The 26592-nt window shown below is 41.6% G+C and overlaps 1 protein-coding gene across 1 annotated transcript in view; it reads right to left on the reverse strand.

Annotated features, from left to right (window-relative positions):
• RNF217 (ring finger protein 217) overlaps window positions 1–26184 on the reverse strand; it is a 127996-nt gene extending 101812 nt beyond the window's left edge. The window contains exon 1 of the mRNA XM_056126262.1: window positions 25167–26184. Within this exon, the coding sequence (XP_055982237.1) occupies window positions 25167–26021 (855 nt within the window). The 5' untranslated portion in view covers window positions 26022–26184. The remainder of the gene's footprint in view (window positions 1–25166) is intronic.
• Window positions 26185–26592: the final 408 nt, after the last annotated feature.

A 26592-nucleotide genomic window follows, 5' to 3' on the forward strand; every position in this document is an offset into this window, starting at 1 on the left:
GTTTCTTTTTATATAGAACTCCTTTCAACATTTCTTGTAGAGCAGGTCTGGTAAACTATTTCTGTTGGTCTTAAAAGTCTTTATTTTGCCATCATATCAGAATATTTTGTACGTACAGTACTCTTGGCTGGGTGTTTTTATCTTTTATTAATGTGAATGTCATTCTATTTTACTAGCCTGTAAGGTTTCTGCCTAGAAGTCGGAAAAAAAAAGGCTGATGCATTACTTTTCTTTTCCCTTTTAGCCTTACTACTTTTTGATTGCTGATTTAATAATTTAACAATGATGGGTTTTTAGTTCAGGTGCTTTTGAATTAAAATATACATATATATATATACATATATATATATGGTATTCTCTCAGATTCCTGGACATGCAGAGCTTGTATTTCTTTAGGTTTGAAGAAGGCTTAAATATTTCTTTGAGATGGTTACTTTTTCCTTCTATCTTCTGGAATTCCCAATATCCTGACATCTAACCCTCCCCACCCCCATGAAATCTGGTATTTCTGTTTTTCTTTATTTTTCTAAATATTTTTCTCTTTGCCTATTTGGGTGACTACTGTAATCTTATCTTCAGTTCCCTCTGTGATATGGAGCGATAGCACAGCGGGTAGGGCGTTCGCCTTACAAGCGGCCAACATGGCCGACCCGAGTTCGATTCCTCCGCCCCTCTCGGAGAGCCCGGCAAGCTACCGAGAGTATTCGATATGCCAGACACAGTAACAACAAAGTCTCCAATGGAGACGTTACTGGGCCCACTCGAGCAAATCGACGATCAACGGGAGGGCCTTTACCTTTACCATGCTTTTTAAGTTAGATTGAATTTCATTTAATGCATTCTTCCTATCCAACACCATTTTATCCAACCAACTCATTATGCTGTTGTAGTTCTATTTTGGTATTTTAGACTTGCTATGTTAAGATTCTCTAACATAAGTGTGCTTCTTCTTTTTTGTTTTGTTTTGTTTTGTTTTGTTTTGTTTTGGGGCCAAACTCCACTGTGTCCAGAGCTTACTCCTGGCTCTGCACTCAGGAGTCACTCTTGGCAGGGTTCAGGGAACTGTATGTGGTGCTAGAGATGGAACCTGTGTTGGCCATATGCACGGCAAGGACACAAGGACACTAGCCGCTGTACAGTTATTCCAGCCCCCAACCTGAGTATACTTTCATTATGAAAGCTTTTCTCAATTCTTTGTTACCTCTCCCAATTCCATGTCTTAAATTTCCCAAACTCTGGAGACTGAGCATTTTCTTTAGGGAATTACATCTTTACAAACTAACCACAGGATTTCTTTGCTTTTGGGTTTTTGTTTGTTTCTGTAGATGGCACTATGGTTTAAAGTATTGGAATTCTTTGTTTTCTGAATCTGACAAGGGGGAGAAAGAAAATGAAGGAATCAGAAATAGTGACTGATACCTGATAACAATGTTACCTCGGAGATGGGTGGGGTATAGCCCTGAGGGAAACTGTCAAGTTGCTCTTCTGCCTACATGGCCACTCCCAAAACTTATAGATGCAAAAAGTCTGAGTTATAGTTCTCAGTGTCGGAACTGTCTCCTTTGCTGAACTAGGAGCGAAGCAGATTCCAGGGGCCTAACTGGGGCTAGCCAAGAATATCAGCACTCAGTTTCTGCCAGCTAGGAAATCTTTCGCCCCCATCTAAAAGAACCTGTGATTTTACGCACAATTTCCAGAGTCTCGGTCTTCCTCTAGCTACAGCAGGTCTGCCAAGCAAATGCCTACCAAGATGAACAGCAGCTCCCGCTGCTCCACTTCCATGCCCACCTTTTCAGATACACAGACGCTTGTTTCCCTTAGGCAACAATGTTGTAAGCTGATGAGGCTTCATTAGGCAGTTGCCTGACAGTTGTGCTTTGCTGGGGAGAATGCATGCCTTGTCTTCATTTATTCCACCATCTCTTCAGAAATTAAGGAATGGTCTAATTTAAAATAGCAACAAAAACCATTCATTATATTTGCTAGATTTTCACTAAAATTTTTCAATTTATAGCAAGTGGGATTCAATATTCTTCCTCTTGTTTTTATATTTTCAAAGTCTGCCTTTATTAAGCCTTAAGTAGGTTCCTAATAGGAACATACACAGCAAGTTTCACACACACAGTAAAGTGGTTTTCAACATTTTCATACTGGCAGACTTTGCACTAGTGCAAGGACCAGCAGTTGCAAATTTCTGCACTAATCCATTAAATATTTTTCCAAGTGTTATAAAGTCACTATATGGTAGAGACAAATTTTATTCTAATTCCAAGTCTCCTTTACCAGACCAATAATCACTGAAACAGATCTACAAAGCACTGCAGTAATTTTGTTAGGGGTGAAGATCACCCTACTTACTGGTTCCCTTACAAATGAGGGCTATCCTAGCAGATGGAGCACAGTGGCCCATTTTAGTATTACTATTTTAATAGAAGCCACCCCAGAAGTGCTAGGCAGTTCAAAAGTCACTTCCAATAACAATCAGTTTGGTGGTTTAGCATCAATGCAGTGCTGCATATCCCAAGCAGTTCTGGAGACCACCTGAATCACCCCAGGGGAACAAGGGGACAATCGGGTTCAACCCAGCAGTGCTCTGGAGAGGAGAGGAATTACATAGTGCTGGGAATTGAATTCACTTTCAATATGCAAGTTATGTGCTCCACATCTGGGCTATCTCCCCAGCCATTACTATTACTATTTTTTGGTGATTATCCCTGCTCACGTATGTGTGAGATTGAAAAAGCAGGTACTTCTGAATCGTAGATATCTACCTCAAATTAGACAACCTCTAAGGTCCTTTCCAGCAATGCGATGTTTAAATATAAACCTATAAACCACCACTCAGTCCCTAAATTTATACTGTCTCTAGTCATATTTCACCCAGGAGTCTCCCAAATTCTTTGTCTACTGCATACAACACTGAAGGAATATTCAGATCTCTTACCATACTTTAGTTATCATGAAAAACAATTCGCATAATTTTATTTCATCGAAGATATCAAAACCTTTCAAAGATAGTGTATCTAAGTTTTTTTCTGGGTAAGGGCCCAAAAGCTCAATCTTCTATTCACTGTAGAAAATGGTTTTGACTAAGATTCCAAATCATTTCCAAATTCCTCTGAAGAAGAGCCAAGAACTGATAAGAATGACACGTTAAGAGGTATGACTGAAGATGAGAGAAGGTGTCTGGAAATATAAAGTCTTTCTTGACTTTCAAAACAAAGTACTCTGAAAACAGACTCTTCTATTATGACTTACATCTCTTGCTTCCTTTTTCTTACCCAACAAAATAATCAAGGAAAGATGAATGACTTAACTTCACAGCTCTTCAACCATATTCAAAGAAACCATTAGTGTAATATAAACTCATTCCATTCTTCTCACCAGGAACTAAGTAAATCAATGCTGTAAACCATATGTAAATAACTTTTGACATCTTTTTAAAGAAATGTATCAATGACATGAATAAAAGGTGAATTAGGAAACAAAGTTTTCAAATATTGTATTTTTATATATTGTATCATTTTATTAAAGCCTTTAGAGGAATGGTATGCAAATAAAACTGTTTAATTTGTTTTCTGGTATAATGTACCATAGTTCTACATAAATTCAGTATTGATGATAGTCTACAATTGGCAATGGTTGTAAATTACTATATAAAATGTATTATTTATATAAGATGTAGTACAAAAAATACTTTTCGTTATAAAAAAAAACTTATTGGTAATTGAAGGTGGAGTTCAGAGTACAGATTTTCAACAACATTTTGCTATAATAATTATGAAATCATCTGTACTTTGAGTATGAACACAGAAAAAATAAGCACTGATGAAGAAAAAGTTGTCGAGGTCCAAAAATTAAATCCCATCATACTTAGAAAAGAAAACAATGAAATCACTTTAAAAAGAGCTGTTGTTTGACAGGAAGATTAATAAGGCAGAGGTAGTTAAATGCCTTACAAACACCTGGAATTCAATGCTATTAAAGTCTAGGTTGGTTTTGGTTTTGGTTTAAGTGTCACACACTGCTCAGGCACTACTTATTCTTTTTTTTGTTCTTTTTTGGGTGACACCCTGCAATACACAGGGGTTTCTCCTGGCTCTGCACTCAGGAATTGCTCCTGGAGGTGCTCAGGGGACTATATGGGATGCTGGGGATCGAACCTGGGTCTATCGAGTGCAAGGCAAACGCCCTACCTGCTGTGCTATTGCTCCAGCCCCTCAGGTGCTACTTCTACCTCAGTGCATAGGACTACTCTAACTAGAGTTCAAGAGATGATGTGATGCCAGGAACCAAACTTGAGCCTCCAGCAGTCAAATATTTTTCTACATTGTTTAATAAATTAAAATATTCAGCCAACTACTGAGTGTCCATGAATGTTCATATTATCTTATTTGAACACATTTGAAATTTATTAAACATTATTACTCCTGGGTTGGAGATACAACAGGTACAGCAGGTAAGGTGCTTGCCTTGCATGCAGCTAATTTGATAACCCCACCCCCCCACCACCCCCCGACACACACAAATACATACAAGTGCAAAGCATACGGTCTCAGTTTCAAGAGTGATTGGCACAAAGCAAGGAGTAGATCCTGAGAACTGAACCGATGGGTGTGATCCCAAAACAAACAACAACAAAATACTACTGCTCCTTAAATGTTTTTATATTATATGATGAGACAATTGAAAGACTTGTTATGATACAAATGTATGCTTCTAAAATCAAAGCAATATGCCACGTGGAACAAGTCTGTTTTAATGATAAATAACTGAGATTTTCTCAAAAATTCAAAAAACTTACATTATTTCAACTGAAATATTTCTAGCTTATGGCAAATAAAAGAGTATAAATTAAAGGAAGCGTTTGAGGCCTTTCAAAACGAAATGAATGAAAGGCAGGGAGAGAAATCAGTCAGTACAGTATAAAATCAACAAAGTAAATTTTTTGTTTAACTGGTTACTTTATCAGTGTACTCTTACTAAAAACAAAAAGGACAGCCACAATCAAAATAAAAGGCCATTGTATGGCTGAGCCATGACCCCAGAGCCCTTCCATTAAAGGTAAAGGAAGTGGAACTGACACCAAACAAGAATACTGTTAGAAAAACAAGAATGAGAAGAGATGTCTATGAGTAAGCAGACAGGAATTAACTGAGGAAGTCAATGATAGTCAACCAAAACAATTTTCTAAAAGTATGGTGAAGAATTAAGTAGAATTACCAAAAAATACTCATGTTTCCTCTTTAACCAGAAAGCTGACCCTGAGACACTTGTTATCTATGGGAAATGAAGGGTAGGAGTTCCTATTTGTATTAAAGAATAATGAAGGCAAATCTTGGGACCTAAATTTAGGTGAGACTAAAGACAGCACATTACAAAGGATTAGGTTACAGAAGAGAACTTGTCTTCTTTGATAAACTGATTCTGACCATCAGAAAAATAACTATTTAGAAGATATTTTTATATTTTTTAATAAGAGACTTATTTTTTCTGGTTTTTTTTTTTCTTTGTCTTCAGTCATACTTGGCAGTGCTCGGGGATCTGGCTCTGTGCACAGGAATCATCCTGGCAGAGTTCGGTAGACCATATGTGGTGCCAGGGATCAAACCCAGGTCTGCCACATGCAAGGCAAATGCACTATCTACTGTATTATCTCCCCAGCTCCGATAAGACACTGACTAACTGATCTCTAAGCACACAACTGAAAAAAAAATCAGCAAATTCAACTCAGACAGGAAAAATGTAAGACAAAATCAAGATGTTCAAAAATGTCTGATCAAGCTGCTTGAAAGATAAAGGTTACAGCTGGAACCTGGACTTACATTAAGTTGGTACCTCAAGAATGCAAAGACCCTAAGGACTGCCACAAATTCATTGTGCTCTACTATACCAAAGATACACCTCTGAAGTCAAAACGCCAGAAAATGAAACGTCAAGAGAGAGCACCATCTGCACGGTTTGCACACTAGTGTAACATAGATCTCTTCTCTGGGCTCCTGCAGCAAAGACCTGATCTTTTAGCAGGCGTGCTTCTATCCTTGTTACTGCACTTTTCAAACAGTTCAGTTCATACCAGAACCAGCATCTTCTTAAGGCACCAACTTTTTTTTTTTTTTGGCTTTTTGGGTCACACCTGGTGATGCTCAGGTGTTACTCCAGGCTCTGCACTCAGGAATCACTCCTGGCGGTGCTTGGGGAACCATTTGGGATGCCGGGGATCGAACCCAGGTAAACTGTGTGCAAGGCAAAAGCCCTATTTGCTTTACTATCACTCTGGCCTCTTAACTTGAATTTTCTGGCTCTACTAAGCTTTCCAATTACTTTCCTGAGAAGCTGGAATAATGTCTTTTTTGGGGGGGCGGGGGTCACACCCAGCGATGATTAGGGGTTATTTCTAGCTCTGCACTCAGGAATTACTCTTGGCAGTATTCAGAAAGGCTTATGGGATGCTGGGGATCAAACCCTGGTGGGCGTGTGCAAGGCAAATGCCCCACCCACTGTAATAATGCTCTGACCCCAGTATCCATTTTTTTTTTTTTGAGCAACAGTATCGCTCTACTCGAAGAGCCAATATTCATCTTTGAGCTCCAACCTCTCTGCTCCAACTCTCATCTTCGCATTCTCCCACTTCTCTGCTCATTCTCCTACTGAATGTGCATGGACACTTGTTTACACACCTCACTTGAAGAAACCTCTATGTTCCTTCTTCTGTCCCAGTGCATTAATTACTATGTTTAGACAACAGCCAAGATCCAACATTTTCCACTCCCTTAAACACAGCCTTCTCTTCCTAAAACTATGTAAGTCAACAGTAACCACCACAAATTTAGTCATTAGCATTCCTTAATCTTTGCCTGGAGAACTGACTTTTCATCTACCAAATTTCTACATTCCCTAAGAGGATAGATCATACTACCTTCTACTGAGAAGGTTGTATATTCCAGTAGAATAGCTAGAATCACTTCTCTTTAAGCAATTGCCTTATTGCAAGCAAATGGTTTAAACATGATGTTTTGGGCAGAATTTTTTTTAAAAGCTACCCCTATCCACAATTTTCTTAAGCCAACTGAATACCATAATACTAGAAAACCTATGTTATAGTTTAACCACAATAAAAGAAAACAAAGTCTCCATTGAGGGCCCAAAGACACTGTACAGGAAGTAAAGTATTTGCCTCGCACTTGGCTGACCTGAATTCAATCTCCAGCACCTCATATGATCCCCCAAAACTGCCAGGAGTGATCCCGAGCACAGAGCCATGAGTAAGCCCCGAGCACAGGAAGATGTGGCCAAAACACTTCCCCTCCAACCCCTTACCAGGGACAAAAAAAGGTCACAGTGAAAAAGAATTTTTTATATGAAAATCTATGCAAATCACTGAGTATTGATAGAAATGTGAGCTTTACCTTGTTTTTCTAGAAGTAGTCATGAGATTAACAGTAATTCCTTTGAAGATCCTGTCTCAGTTTCAATCTTATAATCAGAAGCAAATACCTTAAGGTTAGAGCAATAGCACAGTGGGAAGGGCTTTTGCCTTGCCTGAGGCTAACCTGGGTTCGATTCCCAGCATCCCATATGGTCCCCCAAGCACCACCAGGAGTGATTCCTGAGTGCAAAAGCCAGGAGTAACCCCTGTGCAACACCGAGTGTGACCCAAAAAGAAAAAAAAAAGAAGCAAATACCTTATGATGTGACTGCAAAGGGTCAGGGTAGATGGCCAGAGACCAGCATGCCACCAACAAGCCTGTGAAGAGATTGACTGCTTGCCCTGGGCCTATTAGCACCCTGAGCGAACCGTTGTCCAATACATTTATATTATAACAAGTTAAAGTTTATCAGAACCAACCAATCCGAAGTTCTGCTGATATTTTAGCATCTTAATTTTATTGATAATATAATTCACCTTTTACTGTCACAAATGAAATGATTAATAATTATTAACTAGCCACCACTGTTTGTTTTTCCATCATACTTCTGGACTCAGTAGACTAAGGTATCTAAGGTCTATGTTCAATTTACCTTGATTACACTGCATTAATGACTATCTGTCACTGACTGTCACAGTCCTCCCACTGTTCATCGATTTGCTCGAGTGGGCCCAGTAACGTCTCCATTGTGACAATTGTTACTGTGTTTGGCATATCAAATACGTCATGACTATCATAAACTGGAAAAAACACCTTGCAGAAAGATGTAAAAAAACTACACTGCTGCCTGTGTCTATGAAATCACCATACTTATTTTATAATTTATCCACTAATTAGTCAAATATCATTGCTGAAATTCAGTTAACAAATTTATATCTTCTTGAATTTCCATCAATTATTTTTGCCACTAATTAGAAAGTATGAAATATTTAACAAATAGGTTAAAAAAAAAAACTTTTAAGTAATTCACCTGAATAATATTTAAGTGGGAAAAAAAAGTGTTACCAGATGAAATCAGGATTTTTGTGATGGGGTGCTCACCAGCAGTGCTCCCAGCTCCTGTGCCACACCCAGACTCAACCTTGCTATGTGGGTCTGAGTTGGGGCACTGCTGTGGCTGGGCAGGGCGGGCCAGTGCCGCTCAGTCCAGTGTGTAGGCTACAGCCCCTCGGACTATTTTCACAGCTGCTCTAGCCTAATGTTTTCAGTTTGTGGACATGTTAGTGAATTTTAAAGAGAAAAGCATACTTGAGGTGTTTTTTAGAAATCTTTAAAACAAAAAAAAAAGTATCAAAGCATTAGGGGGAAAAAATGCTATTCTTTTAGGATTTTTTTTTCAAGCAGCCTTGATAAACTTTTTTTTTCTTTCTTCTTTTTTTTTTATCCTAAAGGTGAAGTCTCAAAACCCCATAAAGAGATACAAAGAAAAGGCAAACTGTGGGGATTTCTGTGTAACTCAAATTATAACAAATACATGATTTTACATAGAAATGGCTTAATTTTCTTATATAAAAATCAGCGACCAAGAGGATAGCACCCAGGGTAAGGCACTTGCCTTGCACACTGCCCAACCCTGTTTGATCCCCAGCACCACATATGGTTCCCTGTGAAACTTGAGCATACACACCCAAGTGTGCGCTCTGCAAAAGCTAATAATTATCAAGATCAACAAATACTCATATTGTGACTCAAAAATAAATAGCCTTGCGACCTCTCTCTCAACCAATTTTTTCTTTTTCTTTTTCACTCACGTTCAAGGATTATTTCTGGATCTGCACTCAGGGATCCAGAGTGGGCACAAGAGACCATACAGTGTGCTGGGGATCAAACCTAGGTCAGCAGGGTGCAAGAGAAGCACCTTAACCACCATACTATCTCTCCAGCCCGTTCTCTCAATCAATTTCAACCAAGTGCCAGTACAGTGGATGCACAGAATTTTCTCTTTTAGGAGATCATTATTTTCTTCTTTCACATTTATGGTAAAGATTATAATACAAGAAACAATCACTGAATGTAAAACAAGCTCCAAATAGAAGTAAGAACTCTTGGGATTACGCCTCACATTTTTTTTTGTTTTGTCTTTGAATCACAGTGGGACACAGTTATGAAGTTGTTCAGGACTACTTTTCAGTCATATAATGTTCCAACACCCATCCCTTCACCAGTTGTACCTCTCATTTTCTACAAGAGCATTTCTGGCAGGTGTATCAAGCCCTACTCTATAAATAAGGGAAAAAAATCACTTTTCCCACATAGGTCATAAGTTCATATAAGAAATGCACTAAAATCAGACCATATAAAGTTACTTCAAATGCTCAAACACCTCTACTTAGATATGAACAAATTATAAAGTAAACCATAAACATCAGGAAAAAAATGTTATCAAAAGAAACAAAATGCTAGTGAAATATTACGAGCAACTGTTTTTTGTTTTTTTAAATCTGCTATTTTAAACTGTTGAGCAACCAAAGGGAAAAGTTGCAGTGATTAAGTTGCCCTCACAACTCAGAGCTAACAATCTTCAGGAACACTGAGTATGGCCAATGATCATGTGAGGAAATAAGGCAAGGATCTACACCACAAAAAGGGAAGTAATTTGCTAGGTAGCCTATAATTAGTCTCTGAATCTTACAGTAGAGAATACTACTGAGGCAAATAGCTTAGGAAGATTTAAAAAGGGATTAGTCATTCACATGAATGAATAAGCCCACAATTTAGTTACCTGAGCTGGGAGTGAGGGAGAGAGAGAGAAAAGGCACATTTAAAAGTTACAGAGTGCTTCTACTTCTTCAAGACACAGAAATATTCAACCCATAAGAGATTTTTAAGAACAACAGACATGGAAAAATTCAGTATCAAATCAACTTATAAAAGTGAGCTAAGACGGTTAATTCTAAGCTGTCATTTGATATAAAATTGTTTACTGTTTAGAAATTGCTGAGGCAACAAAATGTTATATTTATACTTTTTGTACAGAAAGATACTCAACCTTTTCAAATAACCTTTAACCACTATTGAAGCTGAAATCTTCATATAATGGGAAGAAATCATATAGAATAGAATTACTGAAAACATTTTATTTTAAAATAAAACAACTTCTGCTAGGTGAAGCTAGATCATTATAAATCTTCCATCTTACACTGAAATCAAACCAAAAAATCCATAACACCAGAGGTTTTACTAACCAGTATAATGATACGATTTGTAAATATTTAATTAAATGACAAAAAAAAAATTTTAACGGTAAAATTCAGGTACAAAAGCTTTAAATTCATAATACTATTGAATTTTACCTGAACTAATGTGATAGTATTGAAATATGGCCACCAATTTTTTGACACTTTTACCAAAATAATTTGGACTTCTGTTCCTTTCTTCCCCTTGAGAGACCAATGACTGCTTTGTACTACTAATGCGGAAAGAGTTACAATGTTATGGCGAGAAATATCATGCACTTTCTATCTGGCTCCCTTCAGACTGGATCTGGGGAAGCCAAACTCTATGTAAGAAGCCAACTGTCTTGACAGTACAATGCTGGCAAGGTACAAGCTCCTGAGACAGCCGCTGCAGAGGTGCTTGGTAAAAGCCAACATCAGCTACCAGCCAAGTGAGCGAGCTGACATCTGACAAAAAACACATGAGAAACCCCACGTGTGAGCTGACCAGCTGAGCCTTTCCCAGATTCCTGGCCCACATGCCATGATCAAAATAAAATGACTTAGGTTCTAGAAGAGTTTGTTATCCAGGAGACATAGTAACCAGGATGAGTTTGATATAAATGAAGAACCTAAGTGACAGATGACAGGCCAGAAAAAAAAAAACTCAAAGACTATAGCATTCCATTCCATTCAAAATTAAAATGTATTATAGAGTAATACAACAAAAGTTCAGGTTCGAATGCTTACCTTTTTCTACATTTAAACATATTATAATTTACTTTCAACCACTCACTGTCTTTTCACAAATATTTATTGAATACCTGCTCTATTCTGATCTCTGGGCTAGGAGCTATTTATAAAAGGAGTTCAAAGAAATGAGAAGTGTGGGGAGATAATCAAATATGTCATTACATAAACATACCATTACAAAAAGGATGAAAAATACAAAACAAGAGTGAAAAGTTATCTAAAAGCATCGAGAACACTGATTCATTCTGAAGACTTAAGGAAGGCTGATACTTGAACCCAGGGAAGAATCAAATACAACAGGGTGAAAAGTTATCTAAAGTATAAACAGCACTGATTTTGTCTGAGGACTTAAGAAGGGCTGAAATTTGAACCCAGAGAAGAACACTATGGCTACAGAAAAAGACTACGGAAAAAGGACTGAAGGGAAGAATGAAGACCAAACTTCATGTTATAAAGAGGAATCTCTATGAAGAAACGGAAAGGTTTAGATGTTTTCAAAGTCAAACAATGAAAAGTTGAGATTGTCATTTTAAATATCATTTTGGTTATCTATTCTAATACACTTGGATCTATTCTGACACCGAGTACCAGGGTATTATGATTACTTACGGCCAAATAAGTAAGCCTGCTAGAGAAATGCTCGTGTCAGGAACAAAACATGACAAGAAATCATAAAATATAAACATGTATATGAATAAGCTCTTTATATACATCTTGTTTCACAAGCTCAAGGAAATAGCGTGTAGAAAATAGGCAATTTAAATAGCATGAAATAAAAAGAATCCTACATTAAACATAGAGGGTTGTCAAAAAACATACGAATGATTCATCCAGAAATGGAGTATCAAGATGATTCTTAAAATAACTGTCTATGCCAAGACTAAAAGAATAAATGTGAAATATTTAAAAAAAAATACTACCCAAGCAAAAAAAAAAAACAAAAGTGGACACCATTAAAACAGGAATGTAAGCCATAGAAACAAAGGCTGATAAGCAAAAAAAGAAGAAGAAAAAAAGTCGCTCAGTAGGAGAAAAACCTGTTTAGATTTACTCTTGGGGAGCTGAAGTGTGCCAAAACCCTTCTAGCATCTTATAAAGAATCCTCTAGCTAAAGTGTGAAGATCAGACTGGAAATGGTAATGACTGGAACACCAAAAACAAGCCAGAAGCTTGTGGTAGAGGTCTGAGCATAACCAAATACTGCAGAAATGGAGAAAATTAGAGAATACAGAAATATTTTTAGGAGGCAGGATTGAATGTGCCTACTCATTATTTCTGCATGAATATCTACAGAGGTTTTCAACCTGGCTTATCCTGACTCTCCTTAAACCTAGTTCTCCTACAGTTTGTTCATCGTACAAAGTGGCACTCTTCTAATTGCTTGGGATCAAAACCTGAGTCTGGTGTCAGAGAGCACTTGCTGTACACACAGCAGACTCTGGTTTGCTTCCTGGTACTGCAGATGGTGTCCTGAGCACTGCTAGAGTGGCCCCTGACTGAGCACAGTGCCAGAGTAAGAGGAGAGTGAGCACAGGCAGGTGCGGTCCAATCTCCTATTTCCTCCTGCCCCCCCACCCCCCGCCAAGAAAACCCAAGTCACCATGGACTCCTTTTCTCTCTTATCCTAAACCTAAATTCTCTTAGCAAAATCTGTCTGCTTAACCTTCATAACATATTCAAAATTCAATCCACTCAAATCAGATTCCCTTCTGTTACCACACTCTGAACCCAATCATCTCCTCTGGATTACTGCCATAATCTTCTTTCAGATCTTTTTACTTCCGCTTTTGACTCCTGCACACTGATGTTTCTCAATCAGGACTGGACGTCCCCATGTGGGCCCCCAGGATATTCCAAGCAGACAAGTGAAAATGAAAAACTGAAAAGGAAGCTATGTCAGGAGGCCACAACTGCGAAAGCACTGAGAAACACTGCACTAAAATATTCTACACGAAGAGCAGAGTAGTCTTATTTAACGAACAATTAACCACCTCAGGTTAGCGCAATATCATCCTCTGCTTTCTATCTCAGACACACAAATTCACCCTGGTCTTAAAGCCCTATCTATCCCACAGCTTTCCCCTCTCCGACTGGCTTCTTACCCTGTGCTTCAATGCTCGGATCTGTTTGTCATTCCTGTAACACCCCCCAAACATGCTATGGTCTCTGGCACTTCCTATCTGATACAACCCTCAGCTATCCTCAAGGTTTGCTCCTACATTGACTTCACAAAGACCTGGGCTCAAAATCTGTTATGAAACAAATCCTGCCTAACACTCCACATAAGATTATAAGGAGTAATTGCCCTCCCCAGCATTTCATGTCTTCCCTCTCAGTCTCCCTTAGTGCCCAATAAACTAAATTGTTAATAATTTTTGCCATCCATTTCTTCCTCCCATCTAATACCAAAGAAGTCCATGAAGTCAGAGGCTGTATCTGTTTTGGTTCCTGCATTTCCTACACCTATAGCAATGCCTGGAATGTAGCAGGCATTTATTATATAAATAAATTAAAATCCAATAATAAAATACATGTGAAAATGCTTAGAATACAGGTATTCAATGGAGGATTATTATTATTCCTTGTGGAATCTTTAAAAAATTCAATTAAGTTAAAAAATTCAAATTTTGTAAAATAGAATAGGCAAACCTGAATGGGAAAGATACCATAGTTTAGTGCAAAATCATCACAGATTTTATATCAAAATATAAATGGCTGCATGGTAATTCCTAATTCCTCAATCCTGAAATTCCAAGAGGAGCTCACCATATTAGATGGGAAAGTAACATAGAAGCCAACTAAACCAACAAGAACAACAACACAGAAGGCTCAACTAGCAACAAACCACTTAATAAATTCTTAGACAAGGACCTAATAACCCCGTGATCAGAAATAACAATTTTCACATTTGAAAAACTGATTTCTTTCTACTTCTTGATTTTAATGTTGTAGGTTTGTTATCTAATCAATTTCAACTCTAGAATTTCATCAACAATTGTTGCTTTTGTCTACATTGAAATAAGTAAAATATTAAAAAAAAAAAAGAACTGAATTTCTAGCCAACCTGGGTTCAGTTCTCAGCATATGTCCCCTGAATCCCACAGGAAAAAATCCCTCAGGGCAGAGACCGAAGTAAACCCTGAAACCAAAGGGTTTGGTCCCAAAACAAAAACAGAATATTTAGTTAAAGCAGTTTGATATAAGATGGTTTATCTTATCATATAAATCATTCTTAAAAGAGGGATAGTACAGTGGGTAGGTACTTGCCTTGCATATGACCAAGCTGAGTTCCATCCCTAGCATCACATATGGTCCCCAAGCACTGCCAGGAATGATCCTCTAGAACTGGGCCAGGAGTAAACCAGATGTGGCCCCAAAGCCAAAATAAATAAAAATAAAATCCTTCTGACAAAGTGCACTTGAGGGGTTGGAGCGATAGCACAGCAGATAGGGTGTTTGCCTTGCACGCGGCTGACCCAGATTCAACACCCAGCATCCCATATGGTCACCCAAGCACCGCCAGGAGTAATTCCTGAGTGCAGAGGCAGGAACCCCTCTGCATCACTGGGTGTGACCCAAAAAGCAAAAAAATAGAAACAAACAAAGTGCACTTGAACAAAATAACTGTTTTAGTATTGAAACCTTATTGTCATTGTAAACAAAATCATGTTTTCTCTGAAAGGAGCAATATTCTTTAATAAAAATACTCTATTTTCAACAACTAGAAACAGATCTCAGAAATACATGCATTATGAAAGAGGTAAGGGGCAGGTCTTTTACTCTGGGTGAAACATAACAGGAGTAATTATAATGTGCTTATTAAAAGGTTAGCCTGTCTTCCAGATTTGACTTAATAAAATCCTCCCAGGATGAAAGAAAAAAAAGACAACTTAAAGTTGCTTTATTTTATGGTACCAGAAAAAGCTGAAAAGAAAAATACTGTCAACCAGGTTCTATGGCAGTTTTGTGAGGCAACTAGATGTATCTCATGATCCTTGGCAAGCAAGTACCCAAAGAATGTTTGTTAGATACATACATTTCTAGTAATGAAAAAATAAACCACAAGAAGTTACCACTCAAGTGCATTACGCAGCCCGTCACAAATTACTAATAAAAACCTGGGAAGTTCAAGAGCTGGAGAGGCAGAGTACAGCAATAAGGTGTTTGCTTTGCATGCAGCTGACCCAGGTTCAACCCAAAGCTGGTCCCCCAAGCACCAGTGCAAGTGATTTGGGGGCACAGTGTGATGTAACCAAAGGCCCTCCCGTTGATCGTCGATTTGCTCGAGCGGGCCCAGTAACGTCTCCATTGGAGACTTTGTTGTTACTGTGTCTGGCATATCGAATACTCTCGGTAGCTTGCCGGGCTCTCCGAGTGTAACCAAAAACAAATAAATAAATCTGTGAACTTGGGTTCTAAATATTCTTTTTTTCTGTCTCTCCTTTCAGGAGTAAAGGAGTGCCTATAAAATGTGAGCTCTACTCTAAGAGAAAAAAAAAAACTCACCACTATAAAGGTTCCAGTCTGTCTTAGGTTAAGTAGTACTCATGTGTTGTTTTTGATCTTATAGGTAGGGAAGCAAAATGCAGGCTTCCCAGAGGGAAGAGACATCAAGAACATACTCAGGCAGCACCAAGACCAGGTTTGGCTGGCCCAGAACTCAGCACTCCACAAGAGAGTCCTCTGCCACAATTAAATGCCAGTTAAAACCAGTCCTTGAAAAGTTTTTTTAAAAAAAATTGTTAAAGGATAATAAAGACATTACTAAGAAGACAGAAGTGAAAAATAAGGGTGTTAGTCGGTGAGGTGTGAAAGCAAAAGTTACCACACACCTTAAAGACACACACACACACACACACACACACACATACAAACTCTAAACACAAAATAATACTAAGCTTACATATGCCTTTATTTTCACTCTTCAGATTTGTGGAGTGAGTTAACACATTTCAGTCCAATATTACTCTTCACATTTTCAAAACTACCCAAATCACACCTGACATTATCAGCTCTGTAAACTCCCTGTGTGCAGACAACTGAGTTCAAACTCCACACTGAATCCAATTGTTTCTTAAAATACACAGGATGCTTAAGGTTTAAAGGATAAAAAGTAGGTTTACACTTTTACCCATAAAGGCCTAGGTGACTCAGAGTTTAATAATAGGATGCACAAGCTTCACCCCTAGGTCACTGATTCTAGAGTGACTATAGTAGACAGTCATTTTAGGACATTACCATCAAGCAAGCAGCTGTTTGGTTCACAATCTGCAAAAGAAAATGTGTTGCTTGTCTCTATTAATACTCACTTGACAGGTGTATACATTCCAGCTCCTATGTATCTGCCAATTGCTAGCACTCTGAAGCGGAGTGATGAAAGTCGCAGCAGCTGTTACCGCTAGAAAGTCCTTACCATGCCCGAGGTTCTCCATATCTAAAGTACTAAGTATTAATACTTAATGCAATGAATTTCACTGTCGAAAAAAATCATAAGGGAATGCTATTGCAGATTTCTGAAATGAGTAAACCTTTACTTTATAAAACAAAGAAGACAACAGATAATCTTTCCCCTTAGGAAAAGGTAGCAACGGCCAAACCACACAAGAAGGTAAACACATACTGAAGGGTCAGTGACCTACAGGAGACCGAGCCATCTCTGGGACTGTGTGCTTCAACCACAGTCATTCATGAACACATAGGTCACTGTGTGGAACACACACTTCCAAAATGCATGCAACCAGAGAATTGTGTACCAAGGCAGTGAAAGCCAATATAACCGCCATCTCATTTATGGTGCTGGACCATCCACCATCTATAGGCTCAATCTTCCTCAGAACAACTGCAAAGAGGATGGTACCACCCTGTTCAGACCAGTTCACCAAGAAGGGCTCCGCACCACTCCAGTCATAGCGATAATGGAAGAAAAATATGCTTTAAAAAAATCAAACTACTATTTTTAAATGAGAATATGGAGGGTTAAGTAGCTGACTAATCTGTTGCCTGAAATAATGACACCTACTGATGTCATTAATGGAAATAAAACCTATCATCTAAAAATGCGCACTCCTAGATTCCAGGTTTGTGGAATCTTTCAAAGAACTCCACATCTCCTTTTAGAAGAATATTAATTTGTCCAGGCAATATTCCAACTCACATTTAATATGCATTTTTAATGGTTGTATGAGGAGAGCTCTTAGAAGCTCTGCTTTTAAAGCTTAATTTGTATAAATAAAATTAATTTCTATAAAGTGCTTGGCAGCTGCATTTTCTAAAATGATGCTAAGCACAAACTCACGCACTAACACAAAATAATGGTGAAAAAAATCCCTAATAACTTTTTATTTAAATGCATCATTTTTCTTTAAAGGGTCTGAAGAGTTATGCAAGTTCAGGTTTAACAGATTTGCTAATGTCATTCAAGACATCTTATAGAATGATTTTAAAAGGGCCAGACAGAGAGTTCAGTGAGCTGCACACATGCTTTGCATTCATGAGACCTGATAATACTCTCCCCACCCCTGGCCAGGAGAGACCCCAACCATACAGCTGGGAGTAGTCCCCGATTACTGCCAGGTATAGCCCCAAAATAAGAAACAATAAGAACAAAAATTGATTTTTAAAAGAGCATTTTTATCACATTTTTCAATCTGTTAAGGTCATATAAAAAGTGCATTTTGATTTTGTTTTTGCTTTGGCAATTATGGATCATTAAAGATTATGATCTGTGAGTTAGAGTCATGGTACAATAGGTAAGATGCTTGACTTGCACGTGACAGACTCCAGTGTGATCCCCGAGCACTGTCAGGAGTAATCCTGAGCATCACCAGGTAGGGCCCAATCCACCTCTCATCCTCCTCCCCCAAAAAATCATCATCTGCAATTCAGTTAATTGATGAGGTAATTAAGGCACAAAGAGGTTTAGTGACAAGGAAATAGCCTTAAAGGGACATTAATTAAAACAACTTCAAAGCTGAAGTATTACAAAGACAAAGCCAAATTTCTATCCTATGGTGAAAAGACTCTTCTATAAGGTAAAAGTATGCCTAATAATGCTTAAGTGCTAAGTTTGTTATCTAAAGATTATGCTAGCAAATGTATTATTTCTGACTTAAGTCTTTGTCCTTTGACTAAAATGGAAGTTTATAAGTTCAGAGTAGGGTTTAATGTCCAAGAAAGATACCACTTACAAACCAAGGTTATTCTGGAGTAGATTCATCTTCTCTGACACTCAGTTTTCTAAATACTAAAATAACTATTAGTTGAGCATCTGTTATATGCTAGACAATATTTGAGGTGCTAAAGATAGTGAACAGTTAATGAAAACTTCTGTCTCCCTGGAAATGCATTACCTTTAAGTATGTAACAGGTTTTTTTTAGTGCAACAATGGAAAAAAAACAAAAGCTCTATGTGAGCTGGACACAAAGTCAACAAGACAGAAAGACTTGTAGGACACAAAACTCTGCCCAAACACCTGGCACTGGAACAAAAAGGCAAATTAATGATAAGAACAAAGGGTATAAACAGGGGTGCAAGTCTCTGGCAGAAAATAGCCTTGTATCATCCCTTAAACCCTGCTGATGGAGCAGGTAGGTTGGATGCCACACTGTATCTCACTCAGAGGAAGAGATCCCTGGGGCAAATTCCTGAGCGCTCCACCCACCCCTGGGATAGCTGAGCTAGCTGGACTGGAGGTGAACAATTATCCTGGCCGGAACAAACGTTAGCTAGCAAGCAAGCTGCACCCTGCAGACACAAAACACTCTATGGGTCCCCCCAAAGCAGGGCTGGTCAGCAAGGGGACCCCATCTGCCAGTTCTACTCCAGGTTGACACAACCTGCCAGACAGTCCCTGTGCCATGTGCTCTTTTCACCAGCCGAAAGTCTCAACGTCTCCTGAAACCCAGTTCAGAACAGGTTCCCTTACCACGAACACATCTGGGTGAACAAGGTAGCCTAGTGGCTGATGGGCACTGGGGACCTTTAACCACTAGGGGTGGCCTAGTCTTGCTCTAACTCACTGTCACAGCAGGGGCGGGGCCCTTGAGACTCACTTTTCGGATAGCCCCCAGGCACAGCTGACCTTGGCGCTACTGCTCGTGACTGCACAGTGGTTGCAAACGCCAGGTCATCAGTCAGGCCTGCTCCAACTTGGAGCATAAGTGCAGACACCTTTGACTGCAAATTCCCCAGTCACCACCCAGGCCTGCATGAACACAGGCCCACAGGTTCTCATAAAGCATCAGACATCATACAAAGAGGAGAAAGAGAAACTCACCCAGACTACAGTCTGGGAAGAACTGAAACAGTACATGAAAGATACCTGAAGACTTCAATGCAACAGTCCTAATGATTATCACTAAAAAAAAAAAGGAAATCAATAGAAGAGAACTTCAAAATTCATAGGAAAAAAAGAAACATGGCAGAAAATATGGCTGGATCCAAATTAAACTATACAAAGCTACTAACACTAAAAATACAAGAGGGGTTCATCAACAGAATTGCAGAATTGAAGACGGCAAATGTCCAATTGGTTAACTCAAAGACACAGCAGAGGAAAATGTGCAAGAAGATTAGGAAAAAGATATTTTTTTAAATGAAGATTTTAACAAGATCCATATAGGACAACAAGAGGAACAGCATTCAGGTCATAGTGGTTCCAGGTGAGAAAATAATGTGCAGAATTCTTTTTTTGATTTTTTAGTATTGGGGTATTAGGGTATTGGGGACTAGACAGTGCCAGGAATCAAACGTTAGCTTCCTGCATGCAAAGGATGCGCTCCAGTCAAAATGAGCTATGTCACAAACCCAGGATCACAATTCTTATTTGTGGAAATAATAGCCAAGAACTTTCCCAAGCTGAGAATGAAATTAGACTCCCAGATCCAAGATGCTCAGAGTTCTAAACAAAATTATCTAAAACAGATGTACATTGACAAACACTGTAATAAATGATAAAACTCAAAAGATTTTTTGAATCTTGACAGAATCATAAAGAGAAACTCAATACAGCAAGATAAAAGCAAAGACTCCCATATAAGAGAAACCCATAAGATAGTACATTTACAGAGAGGCATGATATATATGTATATATTGTGCTAAATGGAGTAAATCTCCAACCAAGTGTACTCTACCCAGAGAGGTTTATCACTCAGATTTGAAATAAGAATTAAGTGCTTTTCAGAAGAATAAACTAAAGAAGTTCATCTCTACTAAATCAGCTTAGGGCTGAAGGTATAGCAGGTGTGGGGAGGTAGGGAAGAGGAAGGGAACAGCATGATGGAAGGAGAGGAGGACAGGAAGGGAGGGAGGGAGGGAGGGAGGGAGGGAGGGAGAGAGGGAGGGAAGGAGGGAGGGAGGGAGGGAGGAAGGCAGGCCAGCCTGCCTGCCTGACTTATAAGTAACCAGATACTAAAGAAAATACAAAATGTGGGAAAAGAGTGTAATAATAGGAACCCTTTATTTTCAATCACAAATTTTTGTTATCTGCATTCTATTTTTAAATTTTTAATTTACAGGTGGGCCGGAGCAATAGCATAGCAGGTAGGGCATTTGCCTTGTACACGGCCAACCCCGGATCCGATTCCTCTGGCCCTCTAGGAGAGCCCGGCAAGCTAACAAGAGTATACTGCCCACTCAGCAATGCCTGGCAAGCTACCTGTGACTTATTCGATATGCCAAAAATAGTTACAAGTCTCACAACAGAGACGATACTGGTGCCCGCTCGAGCAAATTGATGAACAGGAGGACAGTGTTACAGTGCCAATTTACAGGTAACAAATTTTTCAGCTCTGAAATTTAAATTCAGTTTGTTTCAATCAGATCTTATTTTTGTGTTGAAAAGAATGTAGAACTTTGGTGCTCTCTTATTCTTCATGTTTGGCAGTTTGTAGTTTTCAGGGAATAGGGCTACTTCACCTAAGTTTCTTTCCTTTGGGGAGGGCCACCCATATCCAGCCCTGCAGTGCTGCACAGCCCAGCAGTGTTGGGTGTCCAGGGCTACTGGTGGCGCTTGGGAGGCAGTGTGGGATCAGGGATTGGATGCAAGTTTTGAGTTACCTCAACCTCTCATCTCTGTTTTTTAGCTCATTTTCACAACAGTTCCTTACAACTCTTTAGTATATTACAGTGAGATCATCAATTTCACTTCTAATCTTGATCATATGTCTCATTTCTTTTTTTTTTTTTTTCAGTTTCACTTTGCTGTTTTGGTTTTGGGGCCACATTCTGACAAGTGTTTACAGACGACTCCTGGCTGTGTTCATAGGTCAGTCCTGGTGGTGCTCAAGAGACCACGTGGAACTGGAGATCAAATCTAGGTCTTCCACATGCATATCATGCAGTCAGCTCACTGAACTACTTCTCTCGCCCCTTCTATTTTAGGTGAGCCCGGCAAGCTACCGAGAGTATCTCGCCCGCACGGCAGAGCCTGGCAAGCTCCCCGTGACGTATTCAATATGCCAGACACAATAACAACAAAGTCTCCAATGGAGACGCTACTGGGCCCGCTCGAGCAAATCGATGATCAACGGGAGGGCCTTTACCTTTACCACTTTTGTTGATTGTCCAAAAAATATTTTGGTTTCATTTATGTTTTGTAATGTTTTCCATTTTCAATTTGGTCTATTCTTCTAGTCAATTTGTGAACGCATTTTTCAGCTTATAGGGACTTAATAGGCTCTTCCATTTCTAGATTTCAAGGTGGATACTCAGCTCGCTGAAAGAGAATGTCTCCTTTCTTTTTTTTGGGGGGGGAAGCATTTAACATTATAAATTCCTAGGAACATTTTCAAAACAATATTTCCTAATTCTTTTTTTGAAACTGCTGTCCTCTTTTACTAACAGAACAGAAAAATACTGTTAAATTTCTAAGTATTTGGAAATTTTTGTGGTATTTTTATTTATGTGCAGCTTGATTCTATTATGTTAAAAATATATACATTATATGAATCAGGTTTTCTCTCCTTTTCTTTGTGTGAGTGTGTGTGTGGGTGGGAGGGAGGAGATTCAGGGGATCATATCCAGCCATGTTCAGGGCTTACTCCTGGCACTGTGCTCAGGGAATCACTCCTGGCAGGGTTTGGGGAATTATATGTGGTACTGGGGACCAAATCTGGGTCAGACACGTGCAAGGAAGACCACTGCCATCCACTGCATAATACCTTTCCAGTCCTAAATTCTTTAGTATGTTTTAATTGGGGACCCGGGGGGGTGGGGGGGTGAAGAGGGGGAGTCTTACCAATGATGCCAAAGCCTAGGGGCACTACCAGCAATACTCAAAAGTGGGCCCAACCATTAGCTGCTTCAACTGGCAACGCACAGCTGCTCTCTACATTGTGCTGGAGCTGCCAAGGCCAGCCCGAGGTGTGCAGGGGACCACCGTGGCTCTACCCAGTACTAGGAAGGGCCAGGTGGTGACTGAACTAGGGCCTCTTTGAGCTGTTTCCCCAGGGCTGAATAAATCATTGTATAACTGAAACCCAAGCACAAAAATTTGTAAGTCTACAACTTTACCTCATGGTGTTTCACTAATAAAAATTAAAAAAAAATAATAACCAAAATTAAATAAATTTAAAAAAATAAAAAAAATCACTCATGCTGGAAATCCTAGTGTGTCTGATGAATAATAACAGATGCATTTTTTTACATGCATCATTCAATGACTGTAGGATGATCTGTGACAGTCCCATACACAAACCTGAAAGTGAGAAGGGGGAGGAATAAGAAAGCAGAGGGAATAGCATGGAGGGTGGGGAGGGAACGGATATTCCAGGCACAAGAGCAGCAAGTATGAAAACCTTACAGAACCAAGACTAGCCCGCATGACTCATCTTTTTGCTGTTTATTATTTTAAATGAAGGGTTTTTTTTTTATGGAACATTCTGTCAAATACTGGACGAAAGTCAGGAACATACATAAAATCATAAATACTACTAGAGACAAGTTTCAAATACTACACCTTACCCTGGAGGAGTCTTTAGCGGTTACACATTATAATGACACCCCGATTCACCCTGCCCCCTGCCACCCCCAGTTCCTTCTATCATCCACCAGAGATCAATCAATGCCTTCCTAAAACTAATACACATAGGTTAAGAAAAATCCGCTATGCAAAAGAGGGCCTACTTTAGGGAAATCAAACTGCAAGACAGAGCACCTCAAACTATGATGGCTCCTTCCTCCACAGAACTTCTTAAACCCACTGCATCTGTATCCAGCTTCAAACAGCAAGCCTGCCTACTCCATGTCATCACTGCTACCTGGTGTTGCTCTTACTTAGACATCTGATCTCACAGGGTCTGTGGAGATTTGGAGGATGGCTGAATCCCACCACAGAATTTTTACACACCGACGACACCAGCGTCTGATGGTGATGTCACAGAAACTATCACAGTGAGCAACAGACATTCCTGTTCAAGTATCTGTGGGACAAAGCATGAAAAAGATATAGACTCTCACAGGCGTTTGGGCAATCTTGACTGTCTTGGCCACATTACCGTTTGTGTAACATTCCATCCTAAGTTTCTCTTTGCATTTTCAGTTGGGCACAGCACACACTTTCATTCTAGAAGCATGGATGAACCACAAAATGTAGAGAAACCACATTGTATGGAATCCAGTTAAATTCACTTCAGCAAATTTAAGAGAAGCAAAAAAACAACAACAACAAAACTGCTTTTGTGGGAAAGGAAATCAGCATGAAACCACCAGATACAGGGGCTGTACGACATTGCCCAACACATAAAGAAAAATGTCTATGCATGTAAGACAGTTTTCTGAGAGTATATATAAGCAGTGGCCTGGAGTGTGTGTGTGTGTGTGTGTGTGTGTGTGGTGGGGAGTGTGTATTTGGTGGTGGGGGGGGGAGTGTGTGTGTGTCGGGGGAGGGATGGAGGAAAGCTTTGCAGAACAGTTGGCACCTGAACAGCCAAGGTATTGAAAGATGAATAGGCCGAGGACAACCAGACACAGGATCAAAGGGCATTCCTGATTGTGCAAAGCACTGCCAGAAAAGAAACTAACAGATTGAAAACTGCAGGAAGAACAGATACACCATCAGGGAAAGAAAGCTGGTCTACTGCACTCTTAAGCTTTCCAAGAAAAAAAAAAAAACACTTTCAAATAAGGAGCTGAGGAAGTTTCCCCAGTGCTTGTTTTGTTAAACCTCTCAGCCCTACTTTGCTCTGTTTTGGTCTTTCTGTTTTGTACCCTCTTAAACAAGCACTGTGTTAGCTTAAGACTTCAGAGAGGAAAAAAAGACTTCAATTTTCCTGTGGAAAAAGAAAACTGAAAAGTGGGCGAGAGCCAAGAAACGTTTTTTGTGTTTTGCAATTTTTTTCAGCTTACCCTTTACTGACTGCATGAACGAAGCAAACGTAAAAACTCAGGAATCAAGGACTAGAAGTACTCATTCCCACCTTTTTCTTCACCAGCTCTATCTGATGCCCATTTTTCAACAGGCGGAGGAGCTATTCCCAAGGCTGGCTCTCCACTTTGAGCAAGCTCTTGCTTGCAGTCTAGTAAAAGACAGAAGCAGAGGGCAATACCTTGCACTTTGTTCCTTCCAGGGCTGCCAACACAAGCCCTGGGCTTATGCAGAGTTAAATTCCACTCAAGTTAACCAGGGAGGCCAAAATATACTTTAAATAATATTGCCACAGCCGCAGCTACAACTGGCAAGGGTGAAACTGAGCGAGTCCTTCCTGGGGTGTCTCGTCAGCTCTCCCTGTGCACAGGGAGCTGGCCTTCCAGGCCGGTGATCTGAAATGCTGAAGGGATCAGACGAAGGCGGGGGTCACCGGGGAGGGGAGGTTGAGGGGGGGAGTTTACCTGGGAGCTCAGGTAGACTTTGAGGCACTCCTCGCACACGGCCTTCTTGCAGCAGGGCAAGGGCTTGATGGGCTTGTCTTCCAGGCACACCCGGCACATCAGCACCATGAGGGGCGCATAGGGGTCCCCGACCCCACCCAGGTCGGAGTAGGGGGGCGCTCCCAACAGGCTGGGCACGGAGAAAGGCTCGGGTGCCAGGTAGAACTCCAGCTCGATGCTGCCGCCGTCGGGGGCGAGAGGGTCCGCCGGGGGGCTGGGCAAGGAAGCTGGAGTGCCGGGCGGGTGGGTCACAGGCGACCCCCGAGGGGGCGGCGACGCGGGCCGCGGGGTGGCGGGGACGTCGGGCAGGTCATTCTCCACGCAGTACACGGAGCAGAAGACGTGCCTCGGGGCGGGGGGCGGCCGCCGCGGCCCCAGCACGTCCAAGCCCAGTCCGGGGTCCCGGGCCCCGGCGCCGGGCGCCTCGGGGGCTTCATCATCCCCGTCGTCGCGCGGGTGCCGGGTCTCGGCCGCCGCCGCCTCCTCGGCCAGCTGCAGCTGCAACGCCTGCGGGTTCAGGGGTTCGGCCAGTGCCAGCTGCACGCGCTCGCGCCCCGGGGCCGCCGGGCTCTGCCCCCAGCCCGTGCCCCCGCGGGTCCTCGCGGGCTCCGGGACGCGGCTCGGGTCGGCGCAGCCCGCGTCGCTTCCGCAGCCCCCGCCGGCCGTCTCGGCCGGGAGGGCTCGAGGCCCGGGCGCCCCGGCGCTGTCCCGCCGGGGCGCTCTCGGGGGTCCGGTGGGGGCCGTGGCGCCCGCGGCGGGCGCCCGCGCCTCGGGGGCCCCGCCGCCGCCGCTCACCGTGCTCTGCTCCTCGCCCATCGCCGCCCGCGGCCCGCGCCGCCGCCGCCCATCCAGCCGCCGGGACCCCCAGCCGGCGCCGGCGGGCAGCGGGGGCAGCGGCTCGGCTCGATTCGCGGCTCCGCTTCTGCTTCCGGGTCCCGCCTCCGGGACGGGGACGCCCCGAGCTCCCTCCGGGGAGCCCGTGCTCCGGGGCCGCGGCGCGCGGGGAGCCCGGGCCGACCCACGCCGCCCGCCGCTCCGCCTCCGCCTCCTCCTCCTCCTCCTCCGCGTCGGGCCGGACGCAGCCCGGGGGGCGCCGAGGGCCGCAGGCTGCGGGCGGGCGGGCGCGCCCCGCTGCATGCAGCTCGGCGGCGGCGGGCTCAGCCGCGCGCCATCGCCGGCCCCCCGCTGCGGGCCGCGCGGGGCCGGCGGTCGGAGGGCGTCGGTGCAAGGGTCGCGGGGCCTGTGGCGCCGCCGCGGGCCGTGCGGGAGAGGCCGGAGCGGGCGCCAGCAGCCCTCCTCGTGCTTCACCTCCTGCGCCTCGGCAGCAGCGGCGGCGGCGGCGGCGGCCCCGCACCCCACCCCCTTTGGCGCACACCCCCTCCCGGAC

Source organism: Sorex fumeus, unplaced genomic scaffold (assembly GCF_029834395.1).
Source record: "Sorex fumeus unplaced genomic scaffold, SorFum_2.1 ptg000061l, whole genome shotgun sequence".
Lineage (NCBI taxonomy): Eukaryota > Metazoa > Chordata > Mammalia > Eulipotyphla > Soricidae > Sorex > Sorex fumeus.